This window comes from Tympanuchus pallidicinctus, unplaced genomic scaffold, assembly GCF_026119805.1.
Source record: "Tympanuchus pallidicinctus isolate F22 unplaced genomic scaffold, pur_lepc_1.0 scaffold22, whole genome shotgun sequence".
Taxonomy (NCBI): Eukaryota; Metazoa; Chordata; class Aves; order Galliformes; family Phasianidae; genus Tympanuchus; species Tympanuchus pallidicinctus.
The window spans coordinates 2,116,650-2,135,074 of record NW_026294739.1 but is presented as its reverse complement, the minus strand read 5'-3'; the positions used below and the strand labels follow the sequence as shown (position 1 = coordinate 2,135,074).

The 18,425-nt window shown below is 47.7% G+C and overlaps 2 protein-coding genes across 3 annotated transcripts; both read left to right on the top strand.

Annotated features, from left to right (window-relative positions):
- Positions 1-839: 839 nt before the first annotated feature.
- On the top strand, positions 840-9,851 carry LOC128082808 (vitamin K-dependent protein C-like). Its single transcript, XM_052687416.1, has 9 exons — positions 840-970; positions 1,316-1,399; positions 1,510-1,670; positions 2,569-2,593; positions 3,124-3,234; positions 3,929-4,069; positions 4,442-4,551; positions 5,398-5,515; positions 9,171-9,851. Exons 2-9 carry the CDS (start codon positions 1,333-1,335, stop codon positions 9,737-9,739), a joined length of 1,302 nt encoding a protein of 433 aa, XP_052543376.1. The 5' UTR covers positions 840-970; positions 1,316-1,332; the 3' UTR covers positions 9,740-9,851.
- A 1,727-nt stretch (positions 9,852-11,578) lies between these two features.
- On the top strand, positions 11,579-17,781 carry LOC128082806 (coagulation factor IX-like). 2 transcript variants are annotated; one of them, XM_052687402.1, is made up of 9 exons: positions 11,579-11,681; positions 12,292-12,390; positions 12,750-12,910; positions 13,838-13,862; positions 13,988-14,101; positions 15,116-15,247; positions 15,464-15,957; positions 16,376-16,493; positions 17,032-17,781. In XM_052687402.1, exons 2-9 carry the CDS (start codon positions 12,312-12,314, stop codon positions 17,607-17,609), a joined length of 1,701 nt encoding a protein of 566 aa, XP_052543362.1. In that variant the 5' UTR covers positions 11,579-11,681; positions 12,292-12,311; the 3' UTR covers positions 17,610-17,781. The 2 variants fall into 2 exon arrangements, with proteins under 2 accessions (XP_052543362.1, XP_052543361.1); XM_052687401.1 differs by having other exon boundaries at positions 11,620-11,747; positions 12,281-12,390.
- The last annotated feature ends 644 nt before the right edge of the window (positions 17,782-18,425 follow it).

Sequence of the window (18,425 nt, the reverse complement as noted above, 5' to 3'; positions counted from 1 at the left end):
AGGGCTATCAGGAACATTCCTCATTTGTCTCTTGTGTGTGAGTGTTGGGGATGAACAGCTGTGCCCCACTACTGGGCTGTGGGCAAGCTGTGGTGTTTCTGATATGCACAGAGTGAGGAGGTAATGGAAATTAGGGTTTAAAATACCCCATAATTGTCTGGAACTTCTCTCCGGAGAGCTGCAGCAGGAGCTGGCTTACCAGTGACCCTTCAGGCACTGAGTCGTAGTGTCTGCACAGGAGAGGAGCAGATGGGAGGCATTCAGCCTCTTGTCCTGTGTGAGCAGGCTGCCAGAGCTGCTCAGGAGTTACATCCTTTCTGAATACCGGTGTCAGGTAAAAATAAAACAACAAAAAGGTTCTTAGCATCTGACACATCACTTCTCAATGTTTAATGTGGACAGTTGGTGTCCTGAGTTCCAAACAGTCACAAATCTTGCAAACAGAAATGTGTTCAAAACATGCAAGTTATGCATGTAAAGCACTATTTCTGTGTAGTTACCTCAGGTGCAAATATTATTTGTGTGGTAGGTAGAACTGACATTAATCCATTTGTTTCTTCTTGAGTTTCCTGTTACGTTTCCTGTCTTAAGGTGTGTTTTATAAAATGTATTTTCAGCACACATCTGTTGTCATTAATTGCAGCTGAGTCGAGGATGAAGAACATATCAGCAGAGCTTCAGAGCACACACACCTTCCCCAGCTGCAGTTTGGATGCCATGAGTTCCAAAACTGATGAAATTGATGGGGAAAAATAGCACAGAATGGATTTGAAAAGGCAGAGGACAACTGTTTCACTTTTCCATGCAGGTAAACTGTCGAGCTCCCCCTGAGCACTGTTTGCTTAATGACTAAAGGGAAAGCACTTCATGTCACTCTAAAAAGTAAATAGCTGAAGTTATGGATTAACCCAAGTTCCAGCAGAGCTCATGGCGGAAGAATAAATCACGCTGATTCACACTGAATAAAGCAGTAAGTGCCTCAAAGATATGGTATCACTCAGGGTTTCAAAGAACAGCTTAATTTAATTAAGCATAAAGTTTGTCAGAAGTGTCTGATGGCAAGGGGAGGTGCTGGGGCCGATAGGGAATGCTCTGGGAGAGCTGCTGGTGGGTTGGAGGGATCTGGAAGCAGGCTGGGGGGCTCTGACAAACCACCTTGGAGCTGACATCAGAGAGAAACAGCATTCTGTGAGGGAGCTGCTGTGTGATAAAGAAGTGAGGAAGACCTGAGCTGTCTGAGCAGATCCAGCCTCCAGCGTGGGGCCGTGCTGCAGCTCACTGCACGCTCCCCTTCACACCTGGCTGTTCTTCCAAGGGGACTTCTGCTGCAGCATGTGGAAGCTCATCACTATAGGGGTGCTGCTGGCTGCCTGCTCCTCACCAGTGTGCCATACCTCAAGTAAGTGTGCCTTCACCCCATTCCAGTCACTGTGAGCATGATTTCTGCTCCCTGCCAGCTGCTGATTTTCTCTCTTCCCTGCTTCCCCACGCTCACGTTTTTGCTTCTAGTATTTTACAGCTACAAGGATGCAAACCAAGTCCTGAAAATCCAGAAGCGGGCCAACTCCTTCCTGGAGGAGGTGAAACCAGGTTCTCTGGAACGTGAGTGCAACGAGGAGACGTGCGACTTTGAGGAGGCCAGTGAGATATTTGAAACCAAGGAAGCCACAGTAAGTTGGAGGAACATAAGACTGAACCAATAGATTGTTTGTCAAAGTATTGTAGTCTGGGGCATAGGAGGTGTTGCTGTCAGCACTTCTGACTCTGAAGGTAGGGCATTCAGTGTGTTGTGATTGTCAAGTTATCACTGCTTGTTTGGGCTGTGGCACTTGGCTGTTCACACATGTCCCACCAGACCCAATTTTGTGCTTTACATCCCAGGCAGGTAATTCCAATCCCTGCTTGACCCCACTGACTATTCTTGCTGCCACTGTGTTTTTGTTAGTCTGTATGTCCCCAGACTGCCATCTGTGCCAGGCAAACATTTGTCATATCATTAGCTCCTCCCCACATCCTCCAGCCTCGTGAGGGATGGACGTAACTGTAAACATCACTGGTTGCTGCCCTTTCCACACCTTGTCAATGAGTATGAGCTTGTTTTTTTGTCTTTTTTTTCATAGAGACTTACTGTTGCATCAGATGCAGTGAGCTTGCTATTTAGGATGATCCAGTCCTTGCCATCCCTCAGGCCCCAGAGTCTTCTTACAGCCTTCCCCAGTTTTGCCTCCCGACTGGGCACAAATGTAGTTTTGCACTGAGAACATGAGTGACTTGCCTGGCAGTGAGCAACTGGGAAAGAGAATCTGGGGGGGCACTGAGGGGTCGTGGTGGTGGGGGGGCTGCAAGCAGGGCAGGGGAGATCTGTGCTGAGTAGGTTCATGGCTGCAATATATGAACGTTGGGGGTTGGCCACTTCTGTTAACCATGCATGTCACTGTGCTGCCAAGAAGGAAGAGACCTAGCTGACTAGAGTGCTGTGCTGTGTTGAGCAAGACTGTGGTACATTTCAAATCCCTTGCTTGTGAAAAATCTGCCTCTGGCCTTAATGTAAATGTTGTTTCTCTACAGCTAGAGTTTTGGAACAAGTATGTAGGTAAGTAAATTACTTTCTCAATCATCTGTCTGTGTTTCTTCAAGGTTTGCTGGTGCTCTGCATTCTGCTGCCATGTGTTACTCACTAGTTTGTATTTTCATTCTCTGTTAAATGGGGCATGTAAAGTACGTTTTCCAGTCCTATTATATAACCAGCCTCTTAAAATATCTCACGTGCATCTGTGCCCATTATCAGTCACCTCCCCACAGCTGAGGCACTGGGCAAGAGTGATCTCTGCTGCTCTGTCCCTGCCTGGCATGGCCCAAAGAGAAGCCCCAGTTATTGCTCTCTGCTCCTGCAGTAACTTGCCTCTGCCCTGGCTGCCTCAGGTTTTACTTTCTTTCCTTTCTGCCCACTCCACTCCTTCTGCAGTTGTAATTCAAAGCATAAACAAACGCCTTTATCTGGGGCAGCCCCACAGTTCTCACCGTGTGGAGGCAGAAGCTGTGCATGGTGCCTGGGGATCAGGGATCTGCTTGTTTTTGTGTTTGCTCTGAGCCAGAGCTCAGGCTCTTAACTGCGTGTTCCAGATGGAGATCAGTGTGCACAGAAGCCTTGTTCCAATGGAGCCTGCAAGGACAATATTGGATCGTATTCCTGCATCTGTGACAAAGGCTGGGAGGGAGCTCAGTGCAATTATGGTAATGCTGCCTTTAATCCATGATATGTATAACAAAACATTCTTTGTGATGGGGATCTCTGCGTATAGGGACCAACAATTCTGCCATTGCAAGGTATGCTCGCTTTCACTACTGGTGTGATTTCTCTGTTGCTTCATAATGCAGTAGAAGGATCATCAGTTCTTACTGAAGTTTGTGTTTCCATGTGAGAGGTTTGGAAATCTGAAAAATCTGTGTTTTACAAAAGCACTGGAAATGGTTCTGTAAAGGATCAGTGACTTTAAAACAGTCAGTACAGGTGAGTTTGGTTGGTTGGTTGGTTGGTTGTTGGTTTTTCAATAGAGAGGGAAAAACAATGCACTGAAAATGTCATTACTGGAACAATGTCTTCCCTGGAGAAAAGCTGAGTAGTGTATTTAATTACGAGCATCTGCATCTTGTATCATCACCACCTTCCACCACTGGTCAGTGATAGAGAATTTTCTGTTCTCCAGCCTGCCTGCCCTGGCAGTAATCTCTGGGTTCTTCATCTCCCCACTGCCTTGTTCGAGGTCTGTTTGCTGTCTGAAGGGCCCTACTTGCCACAAGAGCCCGCAGCTCTCACCCCAGATGTGCTGTCAGCTGTTTGTCACTTGAATCAGGATGCCATTTTGCCACCTCCTGTGACTCTTTGGCTCTCCAGCTTCTCCTGTCTTGCTGCTTTTTTTTTTCCCAGAGGTGAAATACAACAACTGTTCCGTGGACAATGGAGGATGTCAGCATTTCTGCAAGGAGGACCCTGCCAAGCAGTGCCGCTACTGCAGCTGTGCGTCTGGCTACCAGCTGATGAACGACCATAACATGTGCACACCTGTAGGTAAGAGGAGGATGTCCATGGGAGTTGTCACAGAGAATTATTTGGACATGAAAGAAGAGCATTTTAAGGGAAATATGCTTGCAGTTTGCACTTCGTACTAATTTTCAGAGCTTCCATTTCGCGCAGAGGAATTCCGTGCCTGTATTTCCCAAACCCAGGCCCACTTTATGGCCACTAAGAGCCTAAATTGTGCCTCTGTTTGCCTCATGGAGGTTCACAGGCGAAACAGGAAACTACCTGCTCTGCAATCATTGAGGAGTTCCTAAAGATGATGTGTAGCACTGCCTGGATTAGAGACAGAGGGGTTGCTCTGAGAGATGTTCTGTTGGGTGAGCTGCTCTGTGCCAGTTAATTTCTCTGTGTTTTCTCTAGTGGAGTTCCCCTGTGGACGAGTGAAAATGGACTACATTGAAGGCAAAGCAGAATTCAATATTCGGCTTATTGGGGGAAATTCAGGAGGAAGGGGTTTTAGCCCTTGGCAGGTAAGGAGTAAAGAGTCTTTCTCTGCCTGCCCCAGCAAGACTCCTCTGTTAATAATTCTGGCATCACAACCAGCTGAGATTCGCTCAGCTCCTTCAAAAGCAGCCCAAAATTTGGAGTAACGGGGAGAAATATCTGTTAGCACTCTTGGCCTTGTCATTGTTTACAAGATTTTTTTACTTTGCCAGCAGTGTTGAGAGGAGGGTAGTGGCATTTACTGCTCTGTTGCTCCCTGCTAGGGAATGCCATTCATCATCTCATGGTGCCTGGTGCTCTCTCCAGCTATTGTAACTGCATTACTGTGGGAGCTGGAGGTAATTTTCTCCCCTTTTTCTGCAGAAATCTTTTCCTGTAAGCCTTGTCTGTCATAAATTCAAGTGATCAGGTTTAATCAGCCAAATGTGTGACAGCTTTACAGAGCAGGCTGAGATGCCACAGAGAAAGAGGAGACCTCACAGAGCGTGTCATGGAAGCAGTGAATGTTTATCATCAGGGCCTGCCTGTCTCTGATACTGAAGGCCCTTTTATGCCATCGTAGGAGAGTTGGAGTCTGAGCTGAAACTGTTGTCATGTGCCCTTTTGAAGTAGCACAGCCTGTTCTTGCAGTGACCAGCATTGTCCCTTGCTGGTTTGGGTGAAGCCAGCCCTTATTTGGGAAGAATATTCAATTGTTTTTGTTGATGTTCTACAGAAACCTTGATACTTTTGTAGAGTATGGGCTTCAGTGAGCATGATATGCTTTGGTGTCTGATCCGTGTGTGCATATTTCAACCACAAAGGAAAATGCATACTGTATCTTGTGAGCTGTGCTTCCTGCAGTGTCACACCTCAATGTTTCTTTGTTTCAGGTTATGCTGCAAAATCTGAAGGGGAAATTCCTGTGTGGAGGTGTTCTCATCCATCCCTCCTGGGTCCTAACAGCTGCACACTGCGTTGAGGCGGGAGAGACTCTCAAAGTAAGACTTGGTATGGAAAAAATCCAGCCCTTTCTTTTTAAGCACTTCTTTGAAAATTCCCAGCTTACGTCACCTCAGGAGAAAGACCAGTGGGTTATAAAGGCAGAAATCCCCCTGGATGGAGAAGCGGGTTGTCTAGGAAGTGCTTACCTCGCACCATAGCACAGATCAAAAAGGATCAGTAAAACTGATTTCATTTGAGCCACTGTCAACCTTAGCATGGCAATGAGCTGATTCAGAACACTGCTGATTGTCTGTATAGTAGAAAGACATAGAAGTCACTTTTGAGAAATCTCTTCTGCTTGTGCTTTTCTGTCCATTAAAATATTCAAGATCCTCCTAAGACTGGCAAGGAAGAAACTTACAAAATGTAAAGCCTTGAGCTCGGGAGGAGAATGTCACAGTGCCTCTTCCTACCTTTTGATGCATTTAAGCAGCATTACTTGAGAGAGTTACAGTAAAAAAGGAGGAAAGTGTTGCAGAACTACATCACTGCGTTACTGGCACTGCTACTCTTAAGCATGAAAAAACGTGTGCTGAATGCAGCACTGCTTCTCAATTAATGGACAAAAATGATCCGAGTTCCAGTCACATTGAAGTAGACTTTTTTTCTTACTGTTTTCTATGTACCACTGTTGAAGACACGGCAGGTTTACTGCTTCCTTTCTCCTTTGGTGAAGGGCTGGGTTGTTCCCAGTAATTGTGGAAAACCTTGGAAATGTACTGTCTGTATGCAGGGAAGTGCACACATTTGAGACCTCAGACCCTAGGGCACACAGGGATGGGTGTGTTTACGTCAGTCATTCCTTGTTCAACATACAGGATGAATGGAGAAACGTGTTATATCCTTGGGTCCTTTTAGTGCTAGAATATCCCCCTCTTCCACAGAGAGACATCAAAATAGAAGTGAATGTCTAGCTTTGAAATCGCATACAGACTACATACCTCCAAGCACTTCCAGTTTCTAAGCTATTGTCTTTCCTGTTAAGTGATTGCTTAGCATACATTTATTCAGTTATAGTGAGTCCCAAGAAGCAAAAGCCTGTAACTTGGTGAAGAGCCTTGGAATGCTTTAGGGAAAAGCAGTCATCAGAAGTGGTGTTTGAAGGGACCTTCGAGCTCATCTGGTTCCAACTAGAATGCTTGGGAGTGCTAGATGCAGCTTTGAAGTTACTTGAAGGGGATTAATTAGTGGGAAAATCAGGACAATTAAGGTTGTAAAAGACCTCCAAGGTCATTTAGTCAAACTGCCAACCCATCACCACCACAGGCACTGCACTGTGTCCCCAAGTGCCACATCTACCCTTTTCTTTAGCTAGGGAAAGGCTGCAAGGAAATCACTGCAACCTGGTCTTGTACTGCAGGTCCTGGTGGGCATCTGTGCAGTGTGATCAGCTTTCAGCTGGGATAGCAAAGAAACTCTGTCCAGAAAGTCACATGCTAATCAGATACAAAGGTGGAGCATAAGTGATTTTCCATGGAAGTGCCAGTGCTTGAAAGCCATGGTTTGAGAGATTGATTTGTTTGGCTTAAATGAAACTCAAGAAACATCTCACACATAAATTCAGGGCGAGTAAGCAGAGTAATTTATGGTGCAAGGATAACCAGCAATAAGGGCTCGGATTTATCCCACTCTCCCAGCTGCCTTGAAAGACCTTCTTCATTAACAGAAGAAAAAACAAGTGTGTGGCTGCGGACTGAGTCGTGGCATATGTGAGAGGACTCCTTCCATTAAACCTGGAGGAACCTTACTGTGGTGAGATGATAGAAACCACATAAGTGTGGTTTACTGTGGTGTAGGAGGCGGTGGAGAGAGGGTGGATGTACAGAACATCTTGAGTCTTCACCAATAGAGAAGAAAGAATGAAGTTATGCTCCTGGTTGAGCAGAAAGGAGCTTAAAGACAACCTTGAGATACACAGAACAGTTTGAGTGGAGACATTGCCACGTCTGCACGTGCAGAGATGAGCTGTGGGGCAGGAATGAAGGTGTCTGTATTGACTGCAGGGGTGATAGCTGACCTGCCTCCAGCCCATCAGTCTTCTGGCCTTCTCCTATTTCACCTTCTGTTCACCAACTGTAAGAACAAAACTGGAGGGAAGGCTCACATCTGGGTTTGCACTCATGATCTTGGAGAGTGCTCAGGTAGCTGGATTTGTTCATGTCTGAAGTGGAAAGTTAGATCTCAGAGTAGATATTTGGAAGATGGATCTGAGAACATCCCAAACCTCCTTCCTGTGGCACTTGCTCCTGCATGTGAAGCAGAGTTGTATGTGTGAAGATCAGAGTAGAACCCTGCCCCTTACCCTTGGGTGTCTGCCAGTCAGCCCTTTGTCACAGCAGCTGCAGAGTGGGAGAACAGAGCGAGGGGATGTGCTCCCAGCGTGCTGCTGCCAGAAAGAGGAGTCAAGATGGAAGAAAAACACTTGTTTTGTGAGTGATGGCTTGGTGATAGGAAGTCCTCTGGGTGATGTCTAGAGGGGTTTGAGCAGTCTGAACTGCCTACTGTGGCCACATATTAAATGGCCACTGGCTGTCTGCAAAGGAACAAGAGGAGAGGATCAGAAATAAGGGGTCTAGAAGTCCAAGGTTCAAAGCTGGACTTCGTGGAGTCTTTTGAGAATCTGTTTCTGGAGCTGCTCTGAATTATAAAGTCCCCATTCTTGGAAACACACTTACAGGAAAAGGAAAGAAAAATTGACAGACTGAAGCATGGCAAGTGACCTTGGTAGTGCAAAGTCAGAGGAACTTTAAGGATTTGTTTGGAAGGATCCAAGTAAGACTGAGGGAACTGAAAAGTTAATTGGAACGGGGCAAACTGGAAGGACGATGTGGTGTAGCCTGCATTTGGAAAGGTGATCATAAAGAGAAACTTGCAGCTCACCCACAGAGGGACTGAGATGGAAAGCACCCTTGGGTTTGCAGAATGAATGGATTCCCAAGGGAGAAGTGTTTTTATCGAGTAGGTACTGAAACAGACATTGAAATTAAGCTTAAATAGCACAGAAATGTGACGTTTTGGTGGCTACTTCCTCACATCCTATCAGATACCTTTCTTCTCCATTGTATCACACATAAATGAATTGTTCTTCCCTTTCTGGCCTCTTTCAGCGTAGCTTCCAGCTTATTTTTGCATAACTGCTCTGCCCATGAAGTGGCCGATCACGCAGCACAAACAGAAATAGAGGAGTCTTAAGTGGTCGAAGAATCCTTAAGATACAGGTGCACAATTTTAGGGTGGGATGGCGTTATCAGTCACATTTATCCATTAAAACCTGAGATGCAGACATTCAGATGCTGGTTATACAGCACATGCATAATGTAAATGTCTTCCTTTGCTGTGCGCTGGCTGTGCTGGCTCCAGGACAGCTGGGTTCCTTCCCATGAACATCTCTCGAGTTACACAGGTGTGCTGTAATACGAACTCAGCAGGGGGATATTGAGCAGTTTCAGCTTCTCAGCTGATCACAGCTGTAGGGCATTAAATCAGTACAGCACGCACTCACTGGGCAGATCTGGAAAGTTCACACTCTGTCTCTCGAGTAGAGCGCTGTTAACCTTCGATATAATCCAGTTGCTTTGGTGACGGAAGCCAGGAAGGCTCCCTTTGTTCTGAGGAGTCAGAAGCCCAGGAGCAGCTCTCATCTCCCTCTTTGCCCCTGCAGGTAAATACCACCGTCTCCGTACGGAGCCCAGCGAGCAAACCATTCGTGTTGACAGATACGTGCGCCATGAGAATTACAGCAAGCTGACCTCAGACAACGACATCGCCATGCTGCACTTGGCAGAGCCCGCCATGTATGACAAGTACGCCCTGCCCATCTGCCTTCCCACGCGGGACCTGGCAGAGCACGAGCTGACGACCAAGGGCAGGCAGATGCTGGTGACCGGCTGGGGCAGCACAAGCGATGAGACGAGGAATTACTCTGCTCTCCTCAGCTACATCGAAATCCCCATCGTTCCCAAGAATGAGTGCGCCCAAGTGATGACAAACGCCATCTCTGACAACATGCTGTGTGCGGGGAGTTTGGGAGACAGGAAGGATTCCTGCAGCGGGGACAGCGGAGGACCGATGGTCACTAAATATCAGGATACTTGGTTTTTGGTGGGACTGGTGAGCTGGGGAGAAGGCTGTGGAAAAAAGGAGAAGTTTGGAGTGTACACCAAAGTCAGTCAGTACCTGGAATGGATCCAGCACCACATAAATAAGATGTCAGGTTCCTGGAGGGGTTGATTCTGATGCTTTGAGCCTGGAATACTGTGGCTGTGTGCTGTGCTAGTGATGGTATGAGGTGTAATGTGCTGTCGCATCTACAATATTAAATGCTGAGTATCTGTTAACCTCACGTGCTACTTTCTCCAAGTTCTGTTGTTTATATGTAGCGTGGTCCTGCTTAGGCCTTACAGGCAAGAGGTGTACTGCACCCCGTTGTGCTGAGAGCCTGCACAGAGTTGTAACAAGAATGGCCTGTTGTCCAACAGACCTGCCTGCTAGGTGTGAAATGACTGAACCCAGTGGGCGCTGGGGAGAATGCCAGAGAGGTCTGTTGAGAAGATGTTCAAAGTTGAATACTTCTTCATCCAGTTCTGTCATTTCAGCTCTAACACAGCAGCTGCAGTAACTGTGCTGGTTTGCTTTGTGTTTGTGTGATTTGTCTTTCAACAAAATGCAGTTTTCGTAACTTCATCACTGCCTCCAATCATTCACATTTGAATCCAGTGCTTGCAGGTCCAGCTGATGTAGCAGCTCAGTAGATCTCCTCTGTGTTTTCTGTTCCTTGCAAACACAGTGACTGATTGTAGCCACTCAGAGTTCCTTGAAAGTCAGTGGGAACTCTGCTGTGACTTAAGAAAAGAGGCTTAATTGCAAACTCTTGCATGCTCTGTTTATTGCCATGTCTGTAGATCTGGTTTAATTAGCAAACTAAGCAAACTGTTTTGTTCATTTCTATTCAGCTGCAGGCTGCATTAGTGTTCCTTTTACTTACTGATAGTTTTATGTGTGTTTGCATCCCTATCAATACTTCTGTTGGTATGCCAGTAAGCAAAATAGGGAAGTTGGATTAGTCTAAATGAAATTGAATACAATCACAGTTCCTGCTTGTGTTTAATCTTGATACACGAGCCTGCTCAATGTAATTGGTCCTACAGAGAAAAGGGGAAACCAGCCGTGCTGTAGTGGGTGCAGGCTTCCAGTATCTCCTTTGGGATTTGGAGCCCTGTTTGGATCAGTGATCAGTTTGCTCTCGTGATGAGATTCTGAAATGAAAGGACAACCCAGTTGTATTAGAATTTGTAGGAAAAATAATATAGTAATACCTCTTAGGCCTGTAGACTTGTCGTGTTGACTTATGAGCTGCTCACATTTACAAAGCGAGAGGAGAAGTTGATTCATGCATACAAGAAACAACAAGCAGGCCAACAACAAACGAGTTGGAGGTAAGCTGAAACCAGAGTACCTCAGCCACCAGTCTCTGTCTCACTCCTTTTTCTTTGTTTCCCCCTCCCCTTTATAATTTGGAATGAATTTGGGGACTGAGAGATGTTAAAGAATTGCACTTCTTTGAGCAGCAACCTTCCACACAAGACCTGAACCATGAAAACGTGCCTCTGAGAAGCCTTGCTACACATTGAACTACAAGAACAAAATGGTGCTGTGTTCAAAGCCAGTAAAGCTGGGCTCTGACCAAGGGCAGAACTCCTGATGTCAGTGAACAGCTTTGGTTGTTAGCAGGCAGTGTTTGCCTGCCTGCAGGAGGCTGCAGCGCGTCCACCTGCACAGCTTGCATGTTTCAAAAGATGTTTGCAGAGCAGCTTTGTGTATTTTCAGGGTCACTTATCTCACCAACTGAAAGAAAACGGGGGCTCCAGGAATCTGCTCTCAACAGTACCAAACTCCTGAGGAGGTTGCTACAAAGAGGCGCCTCTTATCATTGGGGGATGCTTTTAATGATCTTTTGTTTCTATTCACACGATGTGTGTGTGCAGAAACGTGGAATTGTCTTTGGATTTTGGATTGCGGGTGGGTTTCAGGGAATCCAGAAGGTTGTCTCTCCTCTGTCAATATTTGTGCCTGGTTAATGATCAACCTCATGACCTCACGGCGCTTCCTGGTGCGCATCCAAATCTCTTTCCTGTCGCCCCTAAAAAATAAAAAAAAGTGAGTATAAATGCACGTTTCTGTGTCAAAGCGAATGCATTCTGGATCCTGTTTTTTGGCAGATGACACAGACAGCAAAGAGGTACGTGCTGTCAGACCCCTGTGAAGGTAGCAGGGAGACATTTTTGGAGCCAGGCATGTGGTGCATGGTTTCCTAATCGGAGCTTGCAAATGCAGGCTTAGTTGACAGAACGCTCCGTAGCCACTGTCATTGGAGACCACGGACTGCTGTGGAGCTCAGGCCTCACCACAGCCCTTGGCAATGCAGGCAGGGCTGTGGCTGGGAGTGCTGCTCTGGCTGGGCCTGACTCGTGCCTGCTGCCTCATCTCAGCTCCTCTGTCACTTCTGAGAGCTTTGGATCAGACCCTGTGCTGCTTTCTGGGCTAGGTCCATCTGTGCACATCACCCTGCAAACTGTTGGCATTCCTACAGCATTGGCATTACTAAGGAAAACAATGGAAATCACATCCAAACGAACTCAGTAGAACTTGCTCTCTTTCTCCCTTCTCTTGCTCCTACTCCCTTTTGCCGTTGTCTTGTTTGCAGGCTGGCTGCCCGTTGCTGGCACTGTGGCAGCTCACCCATCTCATCTCATTCACCTTTTCCCTCTGAAGGAAAGTCGGAGTTTTCCAAACGCCCACTGAGATGGAGAGCAGCTCCTCGCTGGCGATGTTCATCCTGCTGATGTGCTCCATCAACAGCAGCTGTCCATACTCATATTCAGGTGGGTACTTCTAATGATGTTTTTAACCTAACTGACTTGGGAGAATCTCAGCACACTGTCCTGCAGGTTCGAGAAGGACTTCCTGAAATGCACAGGAGGAAAATGAGTACTTGGTTGTGTTTCCATGAGACATCAGCCATTTGTAACTTCCTTCTTAGGCCCATGTTCTGTTTTTCCTGTACTGTCTTGTGACATTAAAGCCCAAATTTGAATTACGATTTGCAATTACAGCAATGTTCTTAGGCCTTCAGAAATTCCCTCAGCTTCAATACAAAAACAGCACTTGTAAAGGTGATCGAATCTTTAATACAGCAAGAGATTTAAGGGATGAAATCAATGGTTCAATTTTGTTTTTCTAGTGTTCATGAGGAAAGATGCAGCGCATGAGGTGCTGAGGGTCCACAAACGTGCCAACTATTTTCTAGAAGAGATCCGCCCAGGGAACTTGGAGAGAGAATGCAATGAGGAGAAGTGCTCATTTGAGGAGGCAAAGGAGATCTTCCATTCGCAGGAGAAAACGGTGAAAAAGTGAACAGTGAGCTGGAAGGACTTTTGTCCTGGAAGGGATTCCACCAACAGATCAACCCAACACTACCAATAGCAAATAATGTTCTGTCCTTTTAATTCCAGATCCCAACTCTTCAGATAGCTATAAAGGCACAAAGCAGGGAAACGTGCAGGGGGAAGCTTGGTTTGGGTGGCAGGGGAACAGGAGGAGGAGCAGATGCTCCTCCTTGCTGCATGGATGCTCTCATTCCATAGTGCCCTGTTCTGGGGCTACGTAATCCACTTGCCTTAACCTGGTTCAGAGCAAAGAGCTGTAGTGTTCAGCACAAGTTAGAATGGCACGAATTGCTGCACTCTCCCCATTCTCAGGTGAGCAGTGCGTTTGTGTCTGTGCTGCTGGGCATTGCCAGCAGCTGGGAGTTGGCAGAAAGGATTTCACACATTGCAGCTCTTGGCTTTAGGCATCAAATCTGCAGGAATATCCAGAATGCTGCAAGGGGCCTGGGCTGCTTTCTAGCCTTAGGTGCCTTAGGTGCAGGGTCTTCAAAGAGCTGCGTGCTGGAAAAGCAGCTGTACAGCAGCTGCTGTACCTAGAACCTCTTTTTGTGAGCACTTCAGCACAGCAGCACGATTCTGGCCTTTTCAGGGGGCTCAGCCTTGCTCAGATCAATACAAGGTGAGGGAGGACCTTGTCCCCGTAGCACCCAGCTGGGTTACAAGGCTGCAGGCATTCTGCTGGGGACCTTGCAAAGCAGGAGTTTGCACTTTGAGTTTTATCCCAGTACAATCTAATTGCTGCTGTCTGCTCCGGGTAATGAAGAGGATTTTATGGTCCTAATCAAACTCTTGCTTTACATGGAAACAAAAATTTGTTTTCTAAATGACTAATAACCAGTATGGCCACTTAGTGACTGTTTTCTTTCATGATTTCTTCTTGCAGATGGAGTTTTGGTTCAACTACAAAGGTGGGTAGAACAAAAATTACAAATAATTATTTCTTGTGTTCCTTCTGGGTACAAAGAATTCTGTGGAAATTTAAAACCAAGCGTCTCTCAATCCCTGAATTACATTGTGCTGTGTTTTTTCTCAGGTTTAAATCCATGCATTACAAATCCTTGTAAGAATGGTGGAGTTTGCAAAATAAGACGCTACAGTTACTTTTGCATCTGCCCCCCGAAATTTGGAGGAGACAACTGTGAAAAAGGTGAGTAGAGGAACACGCAGGTGGACATTCAGTGAAGGAAGAATTCAGGCTGGAATTTGTTACCTGGACACTTTTCATTGGGGTTCTCGATGCTGACTTCATGTGTGCAATGCATACCTGGTTGGTTGGTTAAGGTTGACCCATTGGAATGGGTTGTGCACAGGAGGGCAGCACTGTCTGTGTCATTCTGGCCTCTTGCACTGATCTTTGCAAGCCCAGTGGAAAGCATGAGCTCATCTCCCACTTCCTCTCTTGCTGCCTTGCTTCCTTCCCTTCTTTCTTCCCTCTCTCTCTTCCTTCCTCCTTCACTCTCTCCCATCTTCCCTTCCTCTTTCTATCCTGCCCTTCAATCTCTCTATCTCCTCCCACCTCAGTTATTCCATCCCTCCCTTTCCTTTCCACATCTCAATTCCTTCATTCCCCCCTGCCTTCCCGTCCTCCATTCTTTGCTCTCTCCTTAACTCCTTTCCTTCCTTTCCTCTCCCTCCATTCTTCCCCCTTCCCCTCATCGATTCCTCCCCTGTTCTCCTATCCTCCTTTTCTCTGTCCCATCCTTCCATTTCCCTTCCTTCCTTCTTCCCACCCTCCCTCTGGTTTCCTGCCTCTTTTCCTGCCCTACTTTACCCAACCACCACACACTCCTCTCTCAAACCTCTCTTCCCTCCTTCCCACCCTACCTCCCTATATGATTTCCTCCACCCTCCCTTTACCCTTCTCTCCCTGCCTCCCTTCCTTCATCCCACCCTTCCCTTCAGCCTTCCTACCTTCATCTGTTCTTCTCTGCCTTCCCTGTGTCTTTTTCCATTTTCTCCCTCACACTTCCATCACTCTTCATCTCTCCCTCCTCCCTTCATCCTCTTCTTCCTCCCTCCCTCCCTCCTTTCATCACTTTTCTGCCTGCCTCTCCTTCAGTCCCTAATTCCTTCCCTTTCCCCCCCTCACTAACTGCTCTGCAATACCTCTCTCTCAGGGCCCTGTTTGCAGCACTAACCTCGCACTGTGCTTCCACTGCAGAGAAATTGGAGTGCTGGTACAAGAACGGTGGCTGCTGGCAGTACTGCTGGGACAGCAGCTCCTTCCAGGTGCAGTGCTCCTGTGCCAAGGGCTACACCCTGCACGAGGACGGGAAGAAGTGCGTGCAAACAGGTACTGTGCACCCAGCTACTGGAGCTTGTGTTTGGTGTGTGGAAAATGAAATGTTTGGATGCCTCTTGGTTAGCCTTCCTGCAACCCTGTGCCCCTGTAAGCACAAATGGGGAGCAGGACAGCAGCAGGGGCAGGAATGAGTCCGTTCCTCCCACCAGCATCTCCTGACATTGCATCAAGCACTCATTGCTCACAGCCTTTCTCTTTTTCCCCCAGCCCCGTTTCCATGTGGCCTGATCAGAGCCCAGCGTGCCTTGGAGGAAGCGCGGCACGAGGCGGCCACGTGGAACAGCAGCACAACTCCTGCAGTTAAACAGGCCAAGGGGAAGCAAAGTGCTGCCGGGGAAAAGGAAGCTCTAAAGGATGCATCTGGGCAAAGCACAGCCGTGGAGGACGATGCTGGGCAGGAAGGCGGGGACCCCAGTCAACAGCACACAGAGGGACCGGCCTGGCAGAATGAGACAACAGCGGCTGCCATACAGGAGGAAATGGTGGAGAAAACTTCTGGGCAGAACCAGAGCGGGCAGAGCAGCGGGCAGGACAAGGCAGGGGCAGTGCAGCACGTGCCTGGGGGTCTCCATGCCAGTGACAATGCAGATGTCTCAGCCACACCTCAGTGCCCCCAGAGAAACGCCAGTGCTCCCGCAGAGCACAGAGACTCCAGGATAACTGGAGGAACGTTGTGTCATCGGGGACAGTGCCCCTGGCAGGTAATGAGCACACCTGGGTGCTTGCTGTGCAACTGGGTCCAGCTGGAGCAGCTTTCAGCAATGGTTGCTGAGGTTGGTTCTGTAGGTCAGCAGTAATTTAAGCAAACACCATGTGTTTATTTCTCAAACTGCATTTTTGATCCATGTGTTTCACTTGTTGCTGTTTGCATGTTTAGTGCTTTCTCAACTACGGCAGCTGGCTCTTCTGCTCTCGTTCACTTTGTTTCTGTCTGCTTGTGGTGCTGGATGCTTTCTGAAATGGCTGTTTGTATTTCTAGTCTATGTGCCCAGGTGAGATTTTTGTCCTGAGCCTTTCAGAGGATCCCAACCTGAAGGCAAATGGCAAATAGCGAAACTTCCACTATCCCTCCTTCATGCCCTTTGTCACTACTACTACAGCAGTGCTGTTCTCACGCAGGTTTTGATCCGTGACAGCAGAGATATTGGCTTCTGTGGAGGGAGTTTGATCAACAGCCGCTGGGTGATCACAGCTGCTCACTGCCTCGATCTTGTCAGACCTCACCACGTGACCATAGGTGAGTACCAGTCAGCACTGCGCGCCCCCACAAACCCAGAGGTGATCTCATTTTAAATGGCAGCATTGTGCAGCAGGCTTGGTGTCTCAGAGCTGCCACTTCTCAGGGCCCGGTAAGATAACAGCACTGGTGGCAGTAGCAAGCTGGCACCCTCACCCCAGGCGTGCTGCAGTACAGCCTTGTGCTTGAGACCTCAAGGAAAAGAGGGACAGCAGCAGCGAGCAGAACAGAACCCAGGTAACTGGCACAGACCAGTGCTGCATCTTAATCTTTATGTCAGAATCCTGAGTGCTGCCCTTCCAAATAGTTCTTGACAACATTGGTGATGAAGTCCCTACCCAGCACTCTGCTGCTGTTGCTGGTTCGCCCCTAAGGAGCAAACTGGAAAAGCCGAGTTGCAGGATCACGTCCGCACTCCAAGAAGTTACTTCTCACAGCTGGCTTCCTTTGTCAAAGCACTGATACATGAGCTTCCTGCTCCCCCGATACTGAGCAGGCCCATCACGTGTGGCTTCCCTTTAACTTGTCGTGGCTACAGGTGACTTCGACAAGTACCAGAGAGAACTGAAGGAGCAGAAGATAGGTGTGGAACAGAGCTGGACGCATCCGCACTACGATTCCAACAACTACGACGGGGACATCGCCCTGCTGTACCTGAGCGGCGAGGTGGTTTTTAACGATTACGCCATGCCCATCTGCCTGCCCAGCCCCAACCTGGCAGCCCTGCTGGCCGAGGAAGGACGAGTGGGGATGGTGAGCGGCTGGGGCGCCACGCACAGCCGGGGCTCCACGCTGCGCTTCCTCATGCGGGTGCGGCTGCCCGTTGTGAGCATGGACACGTGCCAGCAGGCCACGCGCAGGCTGGTGACGGACAACATGTTCTGTGCCGGGTACGGCACCGAAGCTGCGGATGCCTGCAAGGGCGACAGCGGAGGCCCATTTGCTGTCTCTTACCACAACGCTTGGTTCCTGCTGGGCGTCGTAAGCTGGGGTGACGGCTGTGCTGAAAGGGGAAAATACGGCGTGTACACCAGAGTGTCCAACTACCTCCCCTGGATTAAGGAGACTGTCGAAAGCGTGGCAGATTCAGAAAAGTTTTCCATTAATTTTTCCTAAGAGCGGCCTTAAAAATAGGGACAATTCTTGTATTACAGTTGTCCCTGATGCTGAAAGCCAAGTTCGTCTTTAAATGAATGCTGAGTCTCAATTTACCATGATTTGTTGAATTGCTCAGTAAATATTACTAAGCAAAACACATGTAATAAAGAACTATTCCTGCAATAACAAAGGCGACAACTGAACTTCTTTCTGCAGATGGCAGTAGAAAGGAGAGCTTGGCTGGCTGTTCTTTTGCTTCTCACACCTACACTCACATCACACAGGTGCTGACTGCTCAGAAAAGGAAGCACGTGGCAGGCTGTGCTCTGGCTGTGCAGCAGCAGGTTGGTGCAGGGATCATGGATCAAGGGAGTTCTGCAGTGTGTGCCTGCTGCTTCAAGTACAGCTCAATTCACTGAAATAGAAGAAGTTGCTGATTAGAATCTTTACTACAAGCTGTTCCAGCTGCACTGCTTGGGAGAGGGACTATACAAGTGGAGCTACAGAACACAGACCTGCAGGCATAGCACAGAATGAAGGGCCAATTTTTACACCTTTTTCGTGAAGGAAAAACATACACTTATTAATTCTTGAGACTCCCCCCACTGCCTCTTATACATCATTTCTCTCTCCCAGTGTTTGCTGCAAACCAGCACACACAGGTGTATGCTGCAGTTAGCAGGTGGTCTTTTCCACCCATCTCCAAAGATATTCTCACTTTGTCACCTTTCCTATAATCTACCAGCAGGCTCCCATAAAAAACAAGTCTTACTCATTATTAGCTCTTCTCTGTTATTGTTATTGCTATATATTCTCCTTCACTGTTTGCTTAAA

Coding starts and splice junctions, on each gene's coding strand:
- LOC128082806 (XM_052687401.1), top strand. CDS start 11,728: ATGACACAGACAGCAAAGAG. Junction 12,911..13,837: donor TCCATTCGCAGGAGAAAACG/GTGAAAAAGTGA, acceptor TTCTTCTTGCAG/ATGGAGTTTTGGTTCAACTA. Junction 13,863..13,987: donor GTTTTGGTTCAACTACAAAG/GTGGGTAGAACA, acceptor GTTTTTTCTCAG/GTTTAAATCCATGCATTACA.
- LOC128082808 (XM_052687416.1), top strand. CDS start 1,333: ATGTGGAAGCTCATCACTATAGGGGTGCTGCTGGCTGCCTGCTCCTCA. Junction 1,671..2,568: donor TTGAAACCAAGGAAGCCACA/GTAAGTTGGAGG, acceptor GTTTCTCTACAG/CTAGAGTTTTGGAACAAGTA. Junction 4,070..4,441: donor TAACATGTGCACACCTGTAG/GTAAGAGGAGGA, acceptor TGTTTTCTCTAG/TGGAGTTCCCCTGTGGACGA.